Below are 19,852 nucleotides of genomic sequence, written 5' to 3'. Positions count from 1 at the left end.
TAGTTTTGAGATAAGTAAAGAGTGATTAACTGCAGTTGAGAGGTGTTTAGCAGTGTCACGGCCTGTAAGTGAGGCGTGGTTTGCACTTCTTCTAGAGTGAGTGGACGTGGCTGGCAGAAATATCTTTGGGGGTAAAATTAAGTTGCACTGGACTGCCTGAGGGCTCTGATTTCGGGGCAGCTGAGCCTTAATCCTTGGAACCCCCATGTGGACCCTAAATTTCAAGGGCTATCCCAAGAAGGCCAGTCCTGTGCACCCACACATTTGTCTGACCCATTCCTGATTCTCTTTCCTTTGCTAAATTTCTGTGGGCAGCTTGCTCTGCAGGTGGTTCAGCTGAGTGGTTAAGGGCAGCCAGCCTACGTGGATTTGAATCCCAGTTCCCCTTTTGACTGTGCCGACACGGGCAAGTCACTTAACCTCTGTGTGACTCGGTTCCTCATCTGTAAAAAGGAGGTGACAGGACTGCCATCCTAGGGGTGTTGTGAGGACAACCTGAGGGGGCACAGTGCCTGGCAGGTGGTAAGCACTCTGTGAATGTCATCCTGCAGGGTCTAGGTCAAGGAAGGGATACAGGGTTGAAAGAGACACGGGGCTTGTCCCCAGAGACAGTGGTGTGCGCTGGGGTTAGAGGCAGAGGAGTGGACCTCAGGCTGGAGGGATGCCAAGGGGAGACTTGCCCTCCGCGGCTGCCCGGGGCCCCATCTGAGCTGATGGTGTGTGCCCCTCAGTGCCACAGGAAGGGGCTGTACGTGCTGGTTCTACTTGCCTAGGCCTGGAGGTGAGAAGGAAGCTGGGGGAGAGGGGCTTCAAGGTGACAGAGTCCCTCGATCAGAGCCTCTGCCCTTAGTTCTCCTGCGAGAGCAGGAGGAACACCTCCTGGGGCTGGTCCCCCACTGAGCCCAACCCAGGCCTTGCCCTGACTTGGTCTTCCCTTGTCCCCAGCAGCGGGGAACACCTGCCCAGACCAAAGCCACCATCCTGAGAGCACACGTGAGGGTGGTTTGCATTCCTCACACACCGTGCTGTGTTCATCCATCAGCATGTCTGTGTCTCACTAAACTCCTCCTGGTCAGGAAACTTGTCTTATTTCTCTTCCCATGCCTACCACTGCTTCTGGCACATTCCCGGCCCTGCGTAACTCCTTGTTGCACGAATCGCAGAGGGCAGCAACTTGTCCAAAGTGGCTCGAGAGCCAGGAGCACCCCATGGACTCAGCCCATCTGGAGGGACAAAGCGGGCAGGCTGGAGTGGGGCACTCAGGGGGGCGGCTGCTCGGGAGGTCAGACAAGGGGAAGGACATCAGAAACAAGAGCAGATCAGAGCCAGGAGACCCTCTCAAGCCAAAGGGGTGGCTGTCATGCAACCAGAGAAAGCCAGGGCCTTGGCAAGGGCGGAGGGAGCCATCGGAGGCACCAGCAGCCAGCACAGACCCCTTGTCTTCCACAGCAGGACCTGAGCACTGGGGGCCCAGGCTGCAAAACAATTTCTGAATATGGGCAGCAGGCAGATGTTACCTGAATCTAACTGTCTGCCAAAAAGTCTTCAAAACCAGTGGGTTTCTAGGTGATCATGCTTCAAATAAGGTAGATGGGTGTGAGTTGCCAGGGTGTTACACAGGGGTTCTGTAAACCACTGGGTAAATGCTGGTTGCCCAGCATTTACAGAAAGCAGTTACATTGATTCTTTTTCAACTTTTATAACCTCCAGAAGCCACCTGGAACCCTTAACAAATTGTTGGGTTTGGGATTTTGTTTTGTTTTTGTTTTTTGTTGGGTAACTTGTGCTCTGTGAGTCTTAAGTTTGTTCTTCCAGAGTTGATCTGTATTTCGGCTTTGGTTTATTCCCTGGAGCCTGTTTTCATTTTAAAGTAAGAAATCTCTATAGATACCACAAAAATGACTAGAGGCCTCTATGAAATGTCAGTCAGTAACCTAATCTCTTCAAAGGTCCCCAGAGTAGCTTTTAAAATGATGTCAATAACTATCAAATAATGAGGAGTTTTCTTATTAGGGAGGGAGAAAAGCTCTTTTTTTTTTTTTTTTTTTTTTGAGGCAGGGTCTCACTCTGTTGCACAGGCTAGAGTGCAGTGGTGTCGTCATAGCTCACTGGAACCTCAAACTCCTGGTCTCAAGTGATCCTCCTGCCTCAGCCTCCTGAAAAACTGGGACTATAGGCAAGTGCCACCATGCCCGGCTAATTTTTTATTTTTTGTAGAGGTGGGGTCTCGCTCTTGCTCAGGCTGGTCTCAAACTCCAGACCTCAAGCGATCCTCCTGCCTTGCCTCCCAGACTACTAGGATTATAGGTGTGAGCCACTGCACCCGGCCAAGATGAGGGCTCTTTTTAAACTTCAGGCGCCAATGCCTTTTGCATGAAGGCGTCTGCAGTTTTGGAGAAAGAATATGGATTCTTTCAAGGCAGGAAACTGTGTCCAAATCACACATCTAGCCCTTTATTAGCAGAGCAACCTTGCGTGGTTAGTTTACAGCTCCTTGTGGTCTCCCCCTCTCAGCTGTATAATGGTGATGGCCACCCCTGCTCTCCTCCCTGTTGTGACAGTAGGAGACAGCAGCTGGTCAAAGCACATAGAAGACACTGAGTAAAAATCTGTCTTGTCTTTCCATAGATTTATGAATATTAATAGGTGATATTTACATTTAAAACACCCCATCTGTGAGAGGTGAGGACTGCACATTTCCACCCTGCTTTGCCTGTGGAAGCCACATATGAAAACACTCCTCGGGCAGCAGGTAGATGTACTGCGTCTCCCCCTCAAGTTATTTTGAGATCCAACCAAAAGAAGTGTGAAAAGAAGGCACATAAAATGACTAATGAGTGGAATGCAAATGCAAGACAGAAAGTGGCATGAAGTATGCCATTACGGAGAGCCAGGGGCCTCTTGACAGTCCCTGTAATGGGAGGTCTATCTTAAGCCCAGAATCAGGGCTGGTTTTCCCAGTAACACCCACAGTCCACCTGATTATTGTACAGTAACTTTCAAAAGAAATATAAACTGTAAAACCACAATACCATTTCACACCTACCGGAATGGATAAAATAAGAATGGCTGGCAGCATCAGATGATGGGGAGAACACAGAACAACGGAGCTCTTACACACTGCTGCTGTGGGTGTGAAACCACTCGGGAGAATTGTCTGGCAGTTTCTTATAAAGTTAAACTTACACTTATTATCTTAGTCCATTCAGTGTTGCCCTAATACAATACTTGAGACGGGGTAACTTACAAAGAAAAGAAGTTTATTTGGCTTACGATTTCGGTGGCCGCAGAGTCCAAGCAGCACGGTGCCGGCGTCTGGTGGAGCCTCATGATGCACCACAGCGTGGCAGAGAAGCAGGAGGGGAAGCCTGCGTGTGCAAAAACGACCAAGCACGAGCGGCAGCCTCACATCACAGCAACCTGCTCTTGCGGGAACTCTTCCATTCACATGAGATCTAACCCAGTCTCGCAAGAAAGTGATTAACCCATCGTAGCAACCTAATCGCCCCTTACAGGCACCACCTGCCGGCACTGCCACATCAAGGACCAAGTCTCAGCGTCAGTTTGGGGGGGATAAACCATCAAACTGTAGCCCCTACCTGTGACCCACCTGGGATTTACCCAAGAGAAAGGAAACTCTATATCCACTCAAAGACTTATGAAAGGATATTAAAAAGCAGTTTTATTCATAAAAGTAACAAGACTGAAAACAACCTAAATCACCAACAGAAGAATGGATAAATGTGGTGTGTTCATTCCTGGAATGCTGCTCTGCGGTGACAGGGAAGAACTGACTGGTACCCACAACAACATGGATGAGTCCTAAAAAACATTTTGCTGAGAGCAAAGAGCCAGAGACAGAAGACGACCTACTGTGTGGGCCCATGATACAAAGTTCCAGAATGGCCAAAATCTGCAGTGACAGAAATCAGAAAGTGGTTGCTTTTGGGGATGATGGGAAGTCAGGGGCATTGAGTGGAAAAGGGCACAAAGAAACTTCTGGTATACTAGGAATGTTCTAGATCTTGCTTTGGGTAATAGATACAATGGATATATAAAGTTGCCAAAACTCATCACACTGAACACTGAAGAGCTGTGCGTTTTATTATGTGTAAATTATGTGTCCAAACAATCGAGAGCTCTGTCAAAAGGTTAAGAGCCTGTGTTCAGATGTTGGACTGCTTCGGGTCCCGCCTACCAGCTAGCCCTGTGGCCTTGGGCAAGTTATTTAACTTTTCTAAGCTTCAAATTTGTATTTCATAAAATGAAGATCAAAAAAAAAATATTACCTTAAACAAATTTGAATTGTGAACTTCTCAAAGGTAAGGTTGATTTATTGTTGTATGCCAATGCTGGAGTGTGGTCACAGTGTTGGACATAAAAACAGGCCCTCCATAAGTGTTTGATGAATTGTTGTTGAACTAAAACCAAACATGACCAGATTTGGTCCACTTCTAAAGCACATCCAAGGACAACTTCACTGTCATCTTGAAACCGAATGGCAGTTGGTAGGTTTTTTCCGTGGGTCTGTCATCCGTAAGTGAGCTATGTGAAGCCAGTCCCAGGGCTCACACAATTTTTTGTCTCCTCTGTGCAGCCACCAGGCTAGGGAAGAGGCAGCAGGTACAAGGAGGCAGTGAGCATCGTGGAACAAGCACAGGCTTTGTAATCAGGATGACGAGGACTTCAGTCCCAGTCTCACCACTTCCTAGCCTTAGTTTCTCTGTCTGTAAAATGGGGGATAATGCCTCCTTTGCTAGATTGCATTTTGATCCTACAATATTCACCACTCCTCCTGAGGGAGCATCAGACTTGCTACCCTGCTGGCTGCAGCACTGGCCATGTGACTTTGCTTTGGCCAATGACACGTGAGCAGAGGGGGCGGGCCACTTCTGAGCAGAGCTTCAGCGCTCATCATGTGGCTCGCCTTTTCAAACTGTCACAAGGCTGGTGTGTCACAGACAGAGCCTTCTCCTTCAGCCTGGATCTGGAATTAAGAAGACATGGGCCAGAGCTGGGGCCAGCTCACAACGGATATGTGATGTGAACAGGAAATAAAACTTTGTCATCTAACTTCTCAGATTTGGGGATCATTTGTTACCCCTATCAGGGACATCATGAGGCTTAACAACCTGTAGCCATTGACGGTCTGCCGTGAACCAGTCACGCAGGTCCCTGAAGCTCACATTCTGGTGGGAATGATGAACAGGAAAATCATGACTTCGCAGTAAAGATAGCTTTGCTCCCTTCTTAGACCCCACTGTAATGGGTTTTTTAGAACATTTTTAAAGTATAACTTTTTAATAATTTTATTAGCATAAAACTTGGCAAAAGAGAAGTAGAAAGGAAACAATGTAACGTTTCATAAAGTAGGGTGCTGACTGCTTCAGCAGACCTCAAAGTGCAGAATCCTTAGCGGACAGTGGGAAAAAAAACAAGAAGAAACCTGGTTTATCCTGAAAAGGCTCAAGAATTGGTAGCAAGTCACCTCCAGAACTGGGGGCAAATGTGGGGCTAAGAGTGGGAGAAGCCACTAGAGCCCCAGATCCCCCCTCGACACCAAGCCACAAAGTGACTGCTCTCCCTGCAGCCAAATGAAGAGAGAAGTTTCTTCTCTGGAGAAGATAAGACAGTCCCTGAACCGAAGATCTCAGTCACACTGAAGGTGAAGGCTGAACACGGGGGGTTGAGTAAAAGTGGCCGTGCGGACCCTGAGACCCCCTCCTTCTTCCTCCGCTGATAGCCTCGTGCATGGTCTCTCCATTTGGTGGATGGAGGGTTCTTCCCTGAGGGAGTCCAGCCAAGCCAAGATAAAAGACCCAGAGATACTGATGTTCTGGCTTCCCCAGGACGCAGTCTGGCCAGATCACCCTACAGAGAAGCCCAGTTAACAAGCAGAGCTGTTCCAAATAGCTTTTCGTGCCTCACTTTCAATAAAAGCAGTATATATTAATAGATCCCCAGACATCTGAAGTAGGCTAATAAAAAAGACAAAGACTAAAACCAATGAACAAAAGGAAACAGAAACTATGGAGGTATCAAAAACTAAAACAAAACCCGCGATCATTAAGACCCTCAAGTAAATGATTAAAGATGCTACATCCACGTGAAAAGAGCAGGTTGTAATTTCTTTTTTCTTTTCTTTCTTTCTTTTTTTTGTAAATGTAAGTAGAGAGTCTATTTGAGCCAAGTTTGAGGACCACAGCCTGGGAGCACAGATTCAAGTTGCCCGGAATCTACACTCCCAACAGGTTGTAATTCCTGAAAGGAGCCCTCAGAGAACCAAAAGGAGCTCTAGAGATTAACAATATGATAGCGAAGTGAAAAACTCAACAGGGCTGAAAGGTAAAGAGGAAATCTCCCAGAAAATGGAGTGAAGAAAAAGCTAGAGAGATGGAAAGTAAGAGGAAAGATAAAATTTGAGGACCAGTCAGGAAAGCCCAAAATCCAAATAAAAGGAGTTCCAGAAAGAGAGAACAGAAAAAAATAGAGCGGAAGGAATCATCAAAGAATATTTCAGGAACATTTGCCAGGACTGACGGGCGTGAGTTGCCGATTGAAAGGGACCACACCAGACACAGTGGGCATAAACAGGCCCACGCCAGGCACGCCAATGTGAGCTTTCAGAACATTGGGGACACGGAGATCCTAAAGCTTCCAGAGAGGAGGGGAAAAAGCTTCATACAGAGGAATAAAAAAACAAATGGCAGTAAAAAAATTTTCAGCAACACTGGATGTTGTAAAACAATGGAGCAAGACTTTAAAAATTATGAAGGAATGTTCATTCCAACCTAGAATTCTATACCAAGCCAAACTACTAATTAAGTGTGAAGGTAGGATAAAGGCATTTTTAGGCCTTCAAGTTCTCAAAAAATTGGCCTCCATACATCCTTCCCCAAGAAGCTCCTGAGGGCTGTAATCCACCTGAAAAGAAATTAAAAATCAGTAAAGAGAAAGATGTGGGATCCAGGAAGCCCAGAGTCTCATCCAAGAGCGAGGCAAAGGGAATCCCAGGATGACAGTACAGGAGACCCAAGACCATGCCAGGCATCAAGAGCAACCCTCTAAGTGCAGTTAACAAGGCTCCAGAGAGATCTCTTCAGAAAGATGAAGTTGAAATACCTAATGTTCTCAAACATATTGAAAGGAGATTTATACGAGTGGGAGAGAGTTTGAGTCTCACATTACTGGTAAGTACATAGAAACTAAGGAAATGATAAAAATGGTAATAATTAATTCCAGGGAACACAAAATGTACAGGAAAGGAAAAGTAATTATAACATGCAATATAGTATGCCTGTATAAACACCATGTTAGGATTGTGTTTACGCAGTCGTGTTAATGCAAACACAGAGTAACGATCTAGCTGAAAATGCGACGCTGACTACTGGGAAGACGGGGGAATGGGAAGAGGCGTGTGTGTGGAGTGGGTGTTGGGTGGGCGTGTGCCGTGTGGTGCGAGGGAGAGGGAGATCCACATCCTCCCTGGTGGGAAGCCCGTGGGTGGTGCCTGGAACTGAAAGATCAAGGAACAGCAACAGGAGCGTGTGACTGAGTGACCTGGAGGTAAATTTTAAAAGAACCTGCTGAAAGAGTTGAAAGTTGTTGTTCTGGGGAGTGGTGGAAAGGTGGACAGGGAGCTTCATTTTCATAATAAACCTTCTAAAACCATTTGATTCTTTAAAACAGTGGTTCTCAACCAGGAGCAACTTTGCCTCCCACTCCCGGGGAACATTTGACAATGCCTGGAGGCATTTTTGGTTGTCACAATCAAATCAAGGGGGGAGGTTGCTGCTGGCATCTAGTGGGCAGAGGCCCGGGTTGCTGCTGAGCATCCTACAGGGCACAGGACAGCCCCACAGCCGAGAATTATCCCACCCAGGACGGCAGCCGTGCCGAGGCTGGGAACCCCTACTTTGAAGGATGTGCGTGTGTGGCTTTGGTAACACACAGGTGACGGCAGAGCGAGGGGAGGCCACGGCAGCGCGTGGCTGGGCCTGGGTGAAGGGGAGCAGGGCCTGCAGAGGCAGAGGGCTCCTGGCGCAGCCGGGGTGGGTGGGGAAGGGGCCTGGAGGAAACAATGCAGGTGAGCTCTGATGTGGGGCTATCAGTCAGGTAGTTTTTCCAAATGATACAAGAAATAGGTACATACTTTGTTAAATTCAAATATTACAAACAAAGCTAATATCCTCCTTGCCCGCCTGCACTGTCTCTACCTGCAGGCCCTTCTCCTGGGGTAACCACAATCGTGCATTTGTTGTATTTCTCTCCAAATCTTTTTGCTCTTCATCTGCATACATAAATACGTACATATAAATAGCTGTTGTGTTTCGCAGAGATTCTACCATCTGTATGATATCATGCTGTACATACTGTCTGCAGTTTGCCGTCTTGCTCAGTACCACATCCAGGAGGTTTTCAGATCAGTATATTTAGATCTCCCTCATTCTTTTTAACAGCTGCATGTGATTCCATTCACGAATGTCCCACAGTTTGTCTATTCCAGTGTCAGGTGGTTTCTAGTTTCCCAGGGCCACAGTACTGCAGTGACATGTGGGCACCCGTGGCCACCTCACACTGCCAGGTCCCCAGGGGGCAGAGCTTCATTCTGATACTAATTCCCGCTTCCTGTGACCCGTGACAGGTGCCGGCTCCCGCCAGCCATGTGGGGGGGGCCTGTTTCCCGCAGCCTCCCCCGCACCTAGTATCACCTGCTGTTTACGTTTCCCGCCACCTGAGTAGGGGAAACAGTAACATTTTGTTTTAATTTGCTTTTCCCTGATTACAGGTGATGTCAGGACCTTCTCTTATTTTGAATATTTGGACATTGATACCTCCTTTTCTGTGAACTGCTCGATCATTCTCCCAATGTGTGCCTTGTCCTTTAATGTTATTTATGGTGCCTATTGCCGGACAGATATTTTAATCTTATTTTTTTTTTGCTCTTATAATTTATGTTTATTCCACACTTATAATGGTATTCTCTTTGTTTTTGTGGTAGTGAAGTCCATTATTTTTCTTTTTAACTTCCTTTTGAAGGTATTATAATGTTGCCTTAATAATAAAACACGTGTCCAACATTCCCCAGCCCTGATAACATAATGTGCCATTTGCTTCCTCAGGAGAGATTTTCTACTGATTGTTGCCATTTCACCTGGTTGCTGCCGTTTGTGGTTTCAGATAAGGTCTACGTGGTTGACTTGAGTAACGAGCGAGCCTTGTCGCTCACCATCGAGCCACGGCCTGTCAAGCACGGCCGCAGGTTTGTCCCCGGCTGCTTCGTGTGTCTAGAGTCTCGAACCTGCAGCACCAACCTCACCCTGACGCCTGGCTCCAAACACAGGATTTCCTTCCTTTGTGACGATCTGACACGCCTGTGGATGAATGCGGAAAACACCATAAGTATGCCCCTTGATTAGTGCGTTCGTCCCGGGCCGTGGGCAGCTCTTCCCTCCCTGCCTTGTCTTGGCACAGGGTGGGTCATAAATGCTGTGACCCAAAGTGCCCACCACCCAGTGCCTGTGAGCAAGGCAGACAGTGGCAAACAGCCCAAGTGCGGGTCCTCCCCCTTTAGGACCAGCCTCAGGTGGAACGTGTGTCCCTCAGAAGTGCATCGTGCCGCCCGATGGCCTTTGCTCAGCCTTCTCCACCCCCTCCCACGCCGACACCCCCCTTCCACACTCACTGCCCTCCGCTCTTCCCTTACACGAGGCTGGGAGCCTTGAGATCAAGAACTTTGGTTTATTCGGGTTTTTTATCCACTTAGCCCCTGGCAGTGCTGGACGGGTGTTAATCTCTTTAAAAGTGTTTGATGAATGGAAGGCAGCAAAGCCAACAGTCACCTCCTCGCTGGGCCACTGTGGTCTCTGACATGGTGCTCTTAGAGGCTCCGCAAACGCAGGAGCTGAGGCCACCAGAGGCAAAGCAGCCTACCTGAGGTCACCTGTTAGGAAGTGGCAGAGCCAGAAGGAGGGTTGGTATCACCCAACACCATTCGCAGCTCTGACCACTGCACAGAACTGCCTCCCCACACATGGGGACACTGAGCAACACGTCTGGGCAGAGTGAAACCTGTGCCCTGCACCCTGTGACACTTAGTATCCAAGACACAGACTCACAGAGGAAGGAACCTGAGCCAAAAAGGAGAGAAACCTTCAACCCTAAGCACTCCCCAGAGTTCATCTGCTTAGTAGCTCTTAGCAGACAGTAAGAATGTGAGTGGTGAGCAGGAGGGAAGGCTAGACAAGGCTCAGAGGAGCAGAAGTGGATGGGAGGGTGGGAGGGGAGACCAGAGGAGAGGCAGGGCAGCTTGCAGATGCCCAGCTCGGGTGCGCTGGGTGGGGCACACTGCTGGCCTCCTGCACGTGTGGCTACCACGAGCCCCTCTCTTACAGGCTGCAGGGACCACTGGTACTGCCACAGGAAGTCCTACCCACTCCAGGTGCCTGGCGACATCCTCCAGCTGCCCGTGCAGCTGCACGACTTCTCCTGGAAGCTGCTGGTGCCCAAGGACAGGCTCAGTCTGGTGCTGGTGCCAGCGCAGAAGCTGCAGCAGCACACGCACGAGAGGCCCTGCAACACCAGCTTCAGCTACCTCGTGGCCAGCGCCGTCCCCAGCCAGGACCTGTACTTCGGCTCCTTCTGCCCTGGAGGCTCTATCGAGCAGCTCCAGGTGAAGCAGAACATCTCGGTGACCCTTCGCACCTTTGCCCCCAACTTCCGACAGGAGGTCTCCAGGCGGGGCCTGACCGTGTCCTTTATACCATATTTCAAAGGTAAGGGGGTCTTTCACTCTCTCTCCCCACCTCCCTGCCCCCTTAGCCTTTTCCGCTTGGGCGTTCATTTTGTTTTGGTTTTGTGATCACTGTACTTAAGTTGTCAATCTGGAGAGAAGGGATAGCTCAGTGGGCTGGTCTCGCACAAGACATTTGAAAGATGTCGAGTCTTTTAATCCTGACTTTACCATCAACCTAGCATGGAAAATTCCAGAGGTTAGCAGTAAGAAAAATGTTTCTGACAGTGGGAGGTGATGGTTGGTAGGCAACAGAACAAATAATCAGGTTTGAGTCTTTTTTGGAAGCCGACAGGGCAGAAATGAGAAATAACCAAATATTCCCCAGTCCTGGGTTTTTAAGGTTGTAACATAAAAAGTCCTCAGGCAGACGTTTTTATGAGTCTGCGTTTACATTCAGAATGCAGTGCAGAAAGCCAGAGCGGGGACAGTGGGAGGGAGCTGGGGGTCCTGTTCCCCACAGCCTGGCGGAGCCGGCCCTTCTAGAAGGCCACTGTGTGTCTCCGTGTTCTGAGGCACCAACAAGGCCTAAATGGCTCACAATGGTGAACTCTACATGGTTGATTTTAAAAGTCATTGCCACCATTAGAAGTTGCCCAGAGAACATCTCCATTAAAGTAGAGGCCGTTTTAAAATTGAACAAGACCTTTGTTTGATGTTTACTTCATACCTTTGTTCTCAGAAGTGTGAGTGGGAGGGAGTCAGTCCAGGCCCTGCTATCTCCAAGGTTACCAGAGAAACTCCTGAGGAGTCTTGGTAGATGAGACATTCTCATCAGCGTGGAATGTTAGTGTTTTCTCTCCCCCGACGGGCAGGAATAGATTAGTTGACATGTCAGGGGCTCTCTTAGCTTTGCAATTGTAGAATTTTTTCTCAGAATCTGAAGTTTTCTTAAACCTGTAAAACAGAAATCAGTGTGTGCCATTCCCACCACGGAGCAGGGCAGTAGGTGAACGTTAGCTATGTTGACAGCATTTCTGAAAGGGGGCTGAGATAACCACTGGTTTGGCAAACTGGCCTGGTTTTTGTTTGCTTGTTTGTTTTGTTCTTTGCAAAAGACCTGAGCACCTAATCTGGCTGAGACTAAGCCTTCACTGACAATAAAGTAGCACTGGCCACTTGTAGCTATTTAAATTGTAAGCAATATGAAACAAATTTGAAATGCAGGTCCTCAGTTATACTGGGCACATTTCAAGTGCCCAGCAGACTCCTGTGGCTAGTGGCTACCCTATCGGACAGTACAGATCTAGAACATTTCCATCGTGGCAGAAAGTCTATTGGGCAGCAACTGGTCCAGACAGTTCAGTGTGGTCTCCTACCCCACTCCTTTTTCCCTCCATTGCAACTGAGTGAAACAACGTCTGTCTGGATCCCCTTCCCGTTTCTTGCAGAGGAAGGCATTTTCACAGTGACCCCAGACACAAAAAGCAAGGTCTACCTGAGGACCCCTAACTGGGACCGGGGCCTGCCATCCCTCACCTCGGTGTCCTGGAACATCAGCGTGCCCCCAGACCAGGTGGCCTGCCTGACCTTCTCCAAGGAGCGGACCAGCGTGGTGTGCCAGACGGGGCGTGCGTTCATGATCATCCAGGAGCAGCGCACCCGGGCGGAGGAGATCTTCAGCCTGGAGGAGGAGGTGCTCCCCAAGCCAAGCTTCCACCATCACAGCTTCTGGGTCAACATCTCCAACTGTAGCCCCGCAAGCGGCAAGCAGCTAGACCTGCTCTTCTGGGTGACGCTTACCCCAAAGACTGTGGGTAAGGACCTTCAGGGGAGAAAATTGTCAGTGGGGGGATAAGGAGCAAGTCTGGGAGGCAAGTCAGAAGACACAGATTGAGTCCTGGCTGTCCACGTTATCAGTCAGCTATTGCATCGATAATGCTACATAACAAACCACCCCCAGAACATAGTGGCTTAAAAGCAGCCATCTGTCATCTCTCTCATGTTGGCTGGACAATTCTGGGCTGAACTGGGCTTATCAGGGCTCACTCACTTACGTACCTGCAGGTTGGCTAGAGGATTTTGCTGATCCTGGCTGGGGGCTCTCACATGTCTGGGGCCCAGCCAAGATCATCTGAGACACCTGGGCTGACTGGGCTCTCCTCCACGTGGTCTTTACTCCTCCAGCCTCAGCCTGTCTTGGTGGCAGAGGCCCACGGAGATACTGGAGGAAGCATGTAAGGTCCCTTGATGCTTAGGTTAGGAACTCACACACCATTCCTTCCACTGCATCCCTTGGGCCAGTCTAGACTTTTTTAGTCAATCTGCCATCATCCTCTACCATTAATCTCTGTCTTCCATAGAGGAAGTCTCTCCACTCCTATGTGCTTCCTCATCTGTAGAGAGTAGATGATAATACCTACCTCATGAATGTATCACAGGGGTTCAGTATTGGGGATTAAAATGTGACAACCTGGAAGGTGTGACAGAGATACATGGTGCTGGTATTTTTTTATTTAGTCCCAATGAAATATTGGAATCCGTGAAATGCCCTCAGTGGCAGGCCTCGGAGCCGGGGCGAGGAGTTTGGCTTTATTCCTCCAAGTTGCAGGATCGCAGAAGAGTTTCCAGCAAGGAAAGGCATGTGTGGCAGAGCCAAGTCTGCCCTTTATTTGGCGATGGCCACAGAGCACGACAGAGTGTCAGAGCCCAGGGGGACCGTGGAAGCTGTCCCTTTCCCTTTCCCTTTCTGGCCACACAGCTGGTTAGCAGCAAGAGAGTTGGTAGGAGCCAAAAGCTCTCCACACTCTCAGGTTACCTCCTGGGTTTTCTTCCTCTCTTACACTCATTTTCTGTCATTTATTTCTATTCCTATTTTTTTTGGACCTCACCTTTTGTTTTCTTGGTGAACCAGCCAAAAATTCTAAATCCATTTTGGTGCAAGGTTGCCTCTCCAATTTATTTCTTTGTTTCCTTTGTGCAACTGTAGGAAAAGGACAGCACAAGTGGAACAACCCTCTCCTTCACTCCTTCACTCCTGACTTTTGACTCCCCGCTTTCACCTGCACTCCTCTGCTCTGCCCTTCTCTAAGACAGGCTGTGGTGATCGGGGGAGCGCACCCCGTGTAGGCCAGCAGTGGCCTTGGGAGTAGACCTGGTAGGTCCCCCAGTCCGTTTCAGTGTGTCAGGGGCCTTGGTTCTCACTGCGACTGGGTTGGGTTTTTCCCCATGGAGTCTCCACATGGAGACTTGGGCTTCCTCACAGCATGGTGGTCTCGGCAAAGTTAGGCTTCTTAGTAATCCGTGGTAGCTGGCTTTCTCTCAGAGAAAAAGAGCAAGCTGACATCCTCCGAAAGGTTAGGCCCGGAACTGGCAGCCCAGATCCGAGGGGGAGGGAAACGGAGACCTCGTGATGTGAGGAGCCACGTGCACGCACGAGGGGCGCAGGCATCGACGTGTTCATCGTTGGACTAACCCCCGTCTTCTCGTCTGTCTCCTTGTGTCTCCGCTCACAGACCTGACTGTTACTGTCATCGCAGTGGTGGGAGGGGGCGCCTTCCTGCTGTTTGCCCTCGGACTCATCATTTGCTGTGTGAGAAAGAAGTAGGTGGAATCTCTTAAACTGTCTTTGGCTGCTTTGATGCGTCCTCAGACCACACAGGCCAGATATATTGTGAATTACTGACCTTGTTTTCTTGCTTGCCGTTTCCCCCCAAGGACTGATGTTAAATAACACTGCCGGCTGCAAGTTATGCTTCCAGGCGAAGCCCATACCTGGGGTGGGGGAGGGGAGGCATAAAAGGCACTTGTGACACTTTCCTCCCAGTCTGGTGCAGCTGCCTCCGCACAGGTCCCCTGTGAACCACTGCTGTCGCTTATCAGCTCGATCATCGCAGGGGTGATCTTGGCAAGAACATGCTCCCGTAGGCTCCGCCAGACTGCGCCTCTGAAGCCACCCCCTCTGTCACTTTAAGGAGAACGAATGCACGTTGCCCTGGCTTGTTCTGCAGTTTTCTAAACAAACTGTTTGCTTTATGCTTGTTCATTAGACTCCAGATAAGCACTCAAGCCCAGCCCTGTGGCTGAGAGGAAGGAAGACCAAGTTAACTCTCGTTCTGACCTGCCACCCCTTCGGGATGACAGCTCTATGAAAGGAAAACATTGGCCTTTTTAGACAGAATCCATGCTGCCACCGAATTTTATAAATTCTGTTCATATTTCTGATTAAAGACATAGGGAAGAGGGGAATCTATTTTCCTTAGCGTGATTTGACCTTCTAAAAGACCAAGAAAAATATTTCTTTTTTTCTTTTTAATTAACTGTGGCCCTAAGCAAACAACGGAAATTCTTTTTTTTTAAGACAGTCTCGCTCTGTTGCCCGGGCTAGAGTGTCGTGGCATCAGCCTAGCTCACAGCAACCTCAAACTCCCGGGCTCAAGGGATCTTCCTGCCTTGGCCTCCTGAGTAGCTGGGACTACAGGCGTGTGCCATCATGACTGGCTGATTTTTTCTGTTTTTAGTTGTCCAGCTAATTTATTTCTAATTTTAGTAGAAATGGGATCTTGCTCTTGCTCAGGCTGGTCTTGAACTCCTGACCTCAAGCGATCCTCCCGTCTTGGCCTCCCTGAGTGCTAGGATTATAGGCGTGAGCCACTGCTCCCAGCCTGGAATTCTTGATCTGCAATGAGACTGTCTAAAAATGCTGAGGAAGGACTGGCTTGCAGCAGGTCCAGGAACAGGCCTTTACTCTATGAGACATGGCTATCCATATATCACCTGTGGGAAAAGACTTCTTTTAGTAAAACATCTTGTTACTGTTTGTCTCAGGGAACTTTCTTGTCTGGGGTGCACAGAATGCCCCCCTCCCCACCCCCAGTTGGGAAAGTGTGGCATTAACACTGGGCTCCAGCTTCCTCATCAGGAGGGAAGAGGTCTGACACTCCCCTCATTTTTAAACCGCTCCAGTTCTGGCCTGAGAATCACCAGCCCTGGCCCTGCTCAGGGCCTTGCTTGTGCGAGGCCACCAGCCAGTGGGTTTGCATAAGGCCTGTCTGTCCCCAGGCTGATGCAGGAGGGTGGGTGGGTTCTGCAGTGAGGAGGAGGAGAGACGAAGCCATGGAGCTTGCTTACTAAACAGGTATTTCCTGAGGGTTTCCTGGGCACTAGCACCCATGAGAGGTGCTGGGGACAAGAGTGAGCAAGACACAGCATCTTCTGCCACCTACGGGGGCAGAGGGACAAAAGACAGTTCAGATAAATAGGCAGTTTGAGGATAGCATGAGAAGAGCTTTGGGGGGGACGAGCATTGCAAGGTGCAGGCAGGAGCCTTAGAAACCCATCATCCTGGCCAGAGACTCAGCGTTACAAGCTAAAGGTACTCGATTTATTTTTATCTCAGAAAAGTACAGAGAGCCTGTCCACAATTAGTGGACAGCCAGCCCATGCATTATGTGGTCCATTACACTAATTGAGCTAATGTCCCCCATTTGCATTGCTGGTGAGATAAAAAGTCAGCATTCCCTGCTGTTTGGCTTGTGGAGATGGAGGCCAAGCTCTGTTTTCTGGGAGTGCTAATGCCCGTCCATGTCCAAGTACTAAAGGACATTACCAACCAAACGTTAATGCTTATATTGAGGAACTCTGGCACCGTAGCCTGAATTTGGTCTTCCTTTTAGCACTTTCCTCTGTTCAAGATTGCTGCTGAGACAATGGGTCTCCCAGCTAATGCTGAGTTCTCCTCTCAAGCTGAAAACTAAGATACAAGCTTCCCTCCTGAGTCTTGTAGGTTGTCATTTGGAATCTAGATGGTCAGAGCTTTTACCCTTGCAAAAGAGGGGTGAAGCATTAGCTACAGAGAAGTTCTGAGAGTCCTAGAAGGTTGGCCTGGCCATGCCTGAGCCTGCTGTGGTTTACAAGAGCTGGGACACCACACAGCTTCTAGTAGAAAAGAGGGGAAAGGGATTGTCAGATGTCCCCATTGTTGGATACTACCTGTCCATCAAAGATGAATCAAGCACAGATAGCGTTAAAGGTGCCCTCTCTAAACCACTCTCTGCCACCTGTGATCCCTGAGTTTCTACCTTGAGACCAAAGCTGGTCCCTTTGAAATGTTCACTGAGGACAACAGTTTCAGTTTCAAATGCTAAGCAATTTGAGGGACTTGGCAGAGACCCGTCAGAACCCAGAAGGATTCAAGCTTTGGCAGGGCTGTAAAAATGGTGTGCATCGAGAGTTGTTTCCTTCTCACTTCTCTCTTGCTCCCTTTCTCCAAACAGGAAAAAGAAGACAAACAAGGGCCCTGCCGTGGGTATCTACAATGGCAACATCAATACCCAGATGCCAAGGCAACTCAAAACATTTCAGAAAGGACGGAAGGACGATGACTCCCATGTGTACGCAGTCATCGACGACACCATGGTGTATGGGCATCTGCTGCAGGATTCCGGCGGGTCCTTCCTCCAGCCAGAGGTGGATGCCTACCGGCCCTTCCAGGGTGCCATGGGGGACTGCCCCCCCTCCCCACCCCCCGTATGCTCCAGGGCCCCAACTCTAAAGCTGACCACAGATGAGCCACCCCCTTGCCTTGCTCCCGAGTCTGAGAGCGAACCGTACACCTTCTCCCACCCCAGCAATGGGGACGTAAGCAACAGGAACACAGACGTTCCTTTGCTGGACACTCAGGAGCCAGTGGAGCCAGCAGAATAACTTGGACCCGTTGCAAAGACATCACTGACATGCATAAAGGAGGGCACTGAGACACGCTTTTGTGTTCCCAACCAGAAATCCTAAAGAGAAATTGTGTGGAAGGAACAGCAGAAGGTTTTCCAGGACACCACCAACGTCACATTTCTTGGTGGACTCATTCCAGTGATGAGACATTGAAAATGATGAATTCTGATCTGGATACAGTCATCACAGTTCATGTCCTTCCAACCTCAGGTTGTGTCGTTAACCAGCCCATAATGGAGGAGACCTGAGTCACCCAGCACAGGGTTGCAGCAAGCCCTGGATTCGGAGTGATAGACAGACAGAAGCTCGCCCTCTTTGGGGCAATAATTCCAATTCCAGGGGGCCTACCCAAGGTCCCTGCTCTCGTTGGGGTCCCTGGATGAAAATGACACTGTGCCTTTTTATTATTATTATTTGTTTGGTGGTCCTATGTATTTAAGAGATCAAATGTGTAACCATGTAGCTCTTTTCATCTGACATGATGCTAACTGGTTTGGATGCCTGGATTTAACTTCTACCTACCACTAGATAAATGCGTGCCTGTCCCCTAGGAAATGGAATAATTTGCAATCCGTCCAGCCAGAAAAGGTTGTGTGTGCTGGAACAGCATTGATACATATCTGCTCTGATGAGAGACTTCCCCATTCTCTAGTTCTGCATGTGGTTAGCCCACTGCAAAATTCATCTTGAATCCCATTGTCCTTTAATCCTAGAAATAAGAGAAATTTCTGCCATGTGTGGTTCTCCCAGCTGCAGCAGTACTTTGACATTTAAACAGAAACTTAGAGAAGATTTGCATCCTCTAAAAATGTTTCAATATGTATCAGAGAGTGGCCACCTGTATTAGTTTCCTGTTGCCACAATCCATGATGTAAATGTATTATCCTACAGTTCTAGAGATCAGAATTCCAAAATGGGTTTCACTGAGCTAAAATCAAGGTGTCAGCAGAGCTGTGCTCATTTTGAATTCTCTAGGGAGAATCTCTTTCCTTGCTTGGAGAGGCTGCCCACACTCCTGGGCTCCAGTGGTTGGTCGAGTCTTTCTCACATGGTGTCACTGTGACGCTGACTCTCCTGCTTTTCTCTTGTACTTATAAAGCCCACCAGGAGGGCTGGGCGCAGTGGCTCATGCCTAATCCCAGCACTTCGGGAAGCCGAGGTGGGAGGATCACTTGAGGTCAGGAGTTCAAGACCATTCTGAGCAATATAGTGAGATCCCGTATCTACAAAATAGTAATAAACAAATAAAGCCCACCAGGGTAATCTCCCTATCTCAAGATCCTTAATTTAATCACACTGGGAAAATCCCTTCTACCGTGTGAGACAATATATCCACAGGTTGGGATTAGGGCCTGGGCATCTTTAGGGTGCCGTTATTCTGCCTACCACATCTTCCTGCCACTGGCCCCCTTGGGAGAGGCTACGAAATGATCCAGCCCACAGGTGTGTTTTGTTTAGCCTACAGGGTCTTTTATTTAGGGATTAGTTACTAACATTTAAAATTATGTAAAGTTTACATAAAAATCCAGATCAGAAGCTCTGGCCATGCTGGGGCTCACATTCTCACCCAGCCACAACTGTGTGGAGCCGAACAGCAGCTCTGCCTTTGGATGGGGCATCCGCTTCGCCAATTCACCGCAATCCCCACCACTCCCTGTCGCCTCCCACACGAGGCTGAGTGTTTGCTGCTGTTGACCAGTGCTCCTGCAGGGTTGCTTTTCTCATAATAAAAAGGAAAGATTAGGACACATATCTCTTATCCAGTGAGAAAGTAGACGGTGGGCCTGGGTGTGTTTGAGGAAGGGTTTCTTACAGCCCACCTCCCTCATGGGTATTAATGACCAGCCCGGCCCTGTGGGTGTTTACCTTTGTGGCCCCTGCTCTAATCTGGAAGGAGAGGGACTGTGCTATAGCTTGTCAGCACAGTCCAAAGTTCAATGTTTCTGTGGCAAAATCCGCCTTTAAAAAATAAATGCACTTCCTGTGTTTCAGTGAATTCACCTTGGAAACGCACCACGTGGCCTCCGTGGAAAGGAGTTTTACAGTCTCCTAAGTGGTGGGTACTCCAAGGTCTCTTGAATGATTCCCAGAAGGGAGAGAATTTTTTAAAATTCTGCCCTGGGTGCTGCCTGTGGCACCTTTCCTTTCTGAAGGGCTGGCTCCTGCCTTCGGCCTCTTGACCTGAGACACTGACAAAGCCCCTTCCCAAAGGGCCAGAGGAGGGCGGTGGCTTCCTTCCCTCCACTGAAGGACCCCTACTTGCAATTGCTGTGTTGAGCCAGGGCCCTCCATTCCCTGCCTTCCCCAGCCTCCTGGCCCCTTCCGAGTGCCACTCAGTGCCTGCCGTCCGCCCAAGGCGTGCCTGGTCATCTCTGGGCTGGCTGCCCATCA

At 49.1% G+C, this 19,852-nt stretch overlaps 1 protein-coding gene across 2 annotated transcripts in view; it reads left to right on the top strand.

Annotated features, from left to right (window-relative positions):
* The window catches only part of CDCP1 (CUB domain containing protein 1), a 48,809-nt gene extending 30,800 nt beyond the window's left edge, over positions 1–18,009 (top strand). For both annotated transcript variants that reach the window (XM_045530454.1, XM_045530455.1), the window contains 5 exons: positions 9,181–9,402; positions 10,395–10,775; positions 12,184–12,549; positions 14,248–14,335; positions 17,008–18,009. In XM_045530454.1, the coding sequence (XP_045386410.1) occupies positions 9,181–9,402; positions 10,395–10,775; positions 12,184–12,549; positions 14,248–14,335; positions 17,008–17,437 (1,487 nt within the window). In that variant the 3' untranslated portion in view covers positions 17,438–18,009. The remainder of the gene's footprint in view (positions 1–9,180; positions 9,403–10,394; positions 10,776–12,183; positions 12,550–14,247; positions 14,336–17,007) is intronic.
* The last annotated feature ends 1,843 nt before the right edge of the window (positions 18,010–19,852 follow it).

Source organism: Lemur catta, chromosome 18 (assembly GCF_020740605.2).
Source record: "Lemur catta isolate mLemCat1 chromosome 18, mLemCat1.pri, whole genome shotgun sequence".
NCBI classification, from domain to species: Eukaryota; Metazoa; Chordata; class Mammalia; order Primates; family Lemuridae; genus Lemur; species Lemur catta.
Note: the sequence above shows the minus strand (reverse complement) of the source record. Positions and strands in the feature narration are given on the sequence as shown.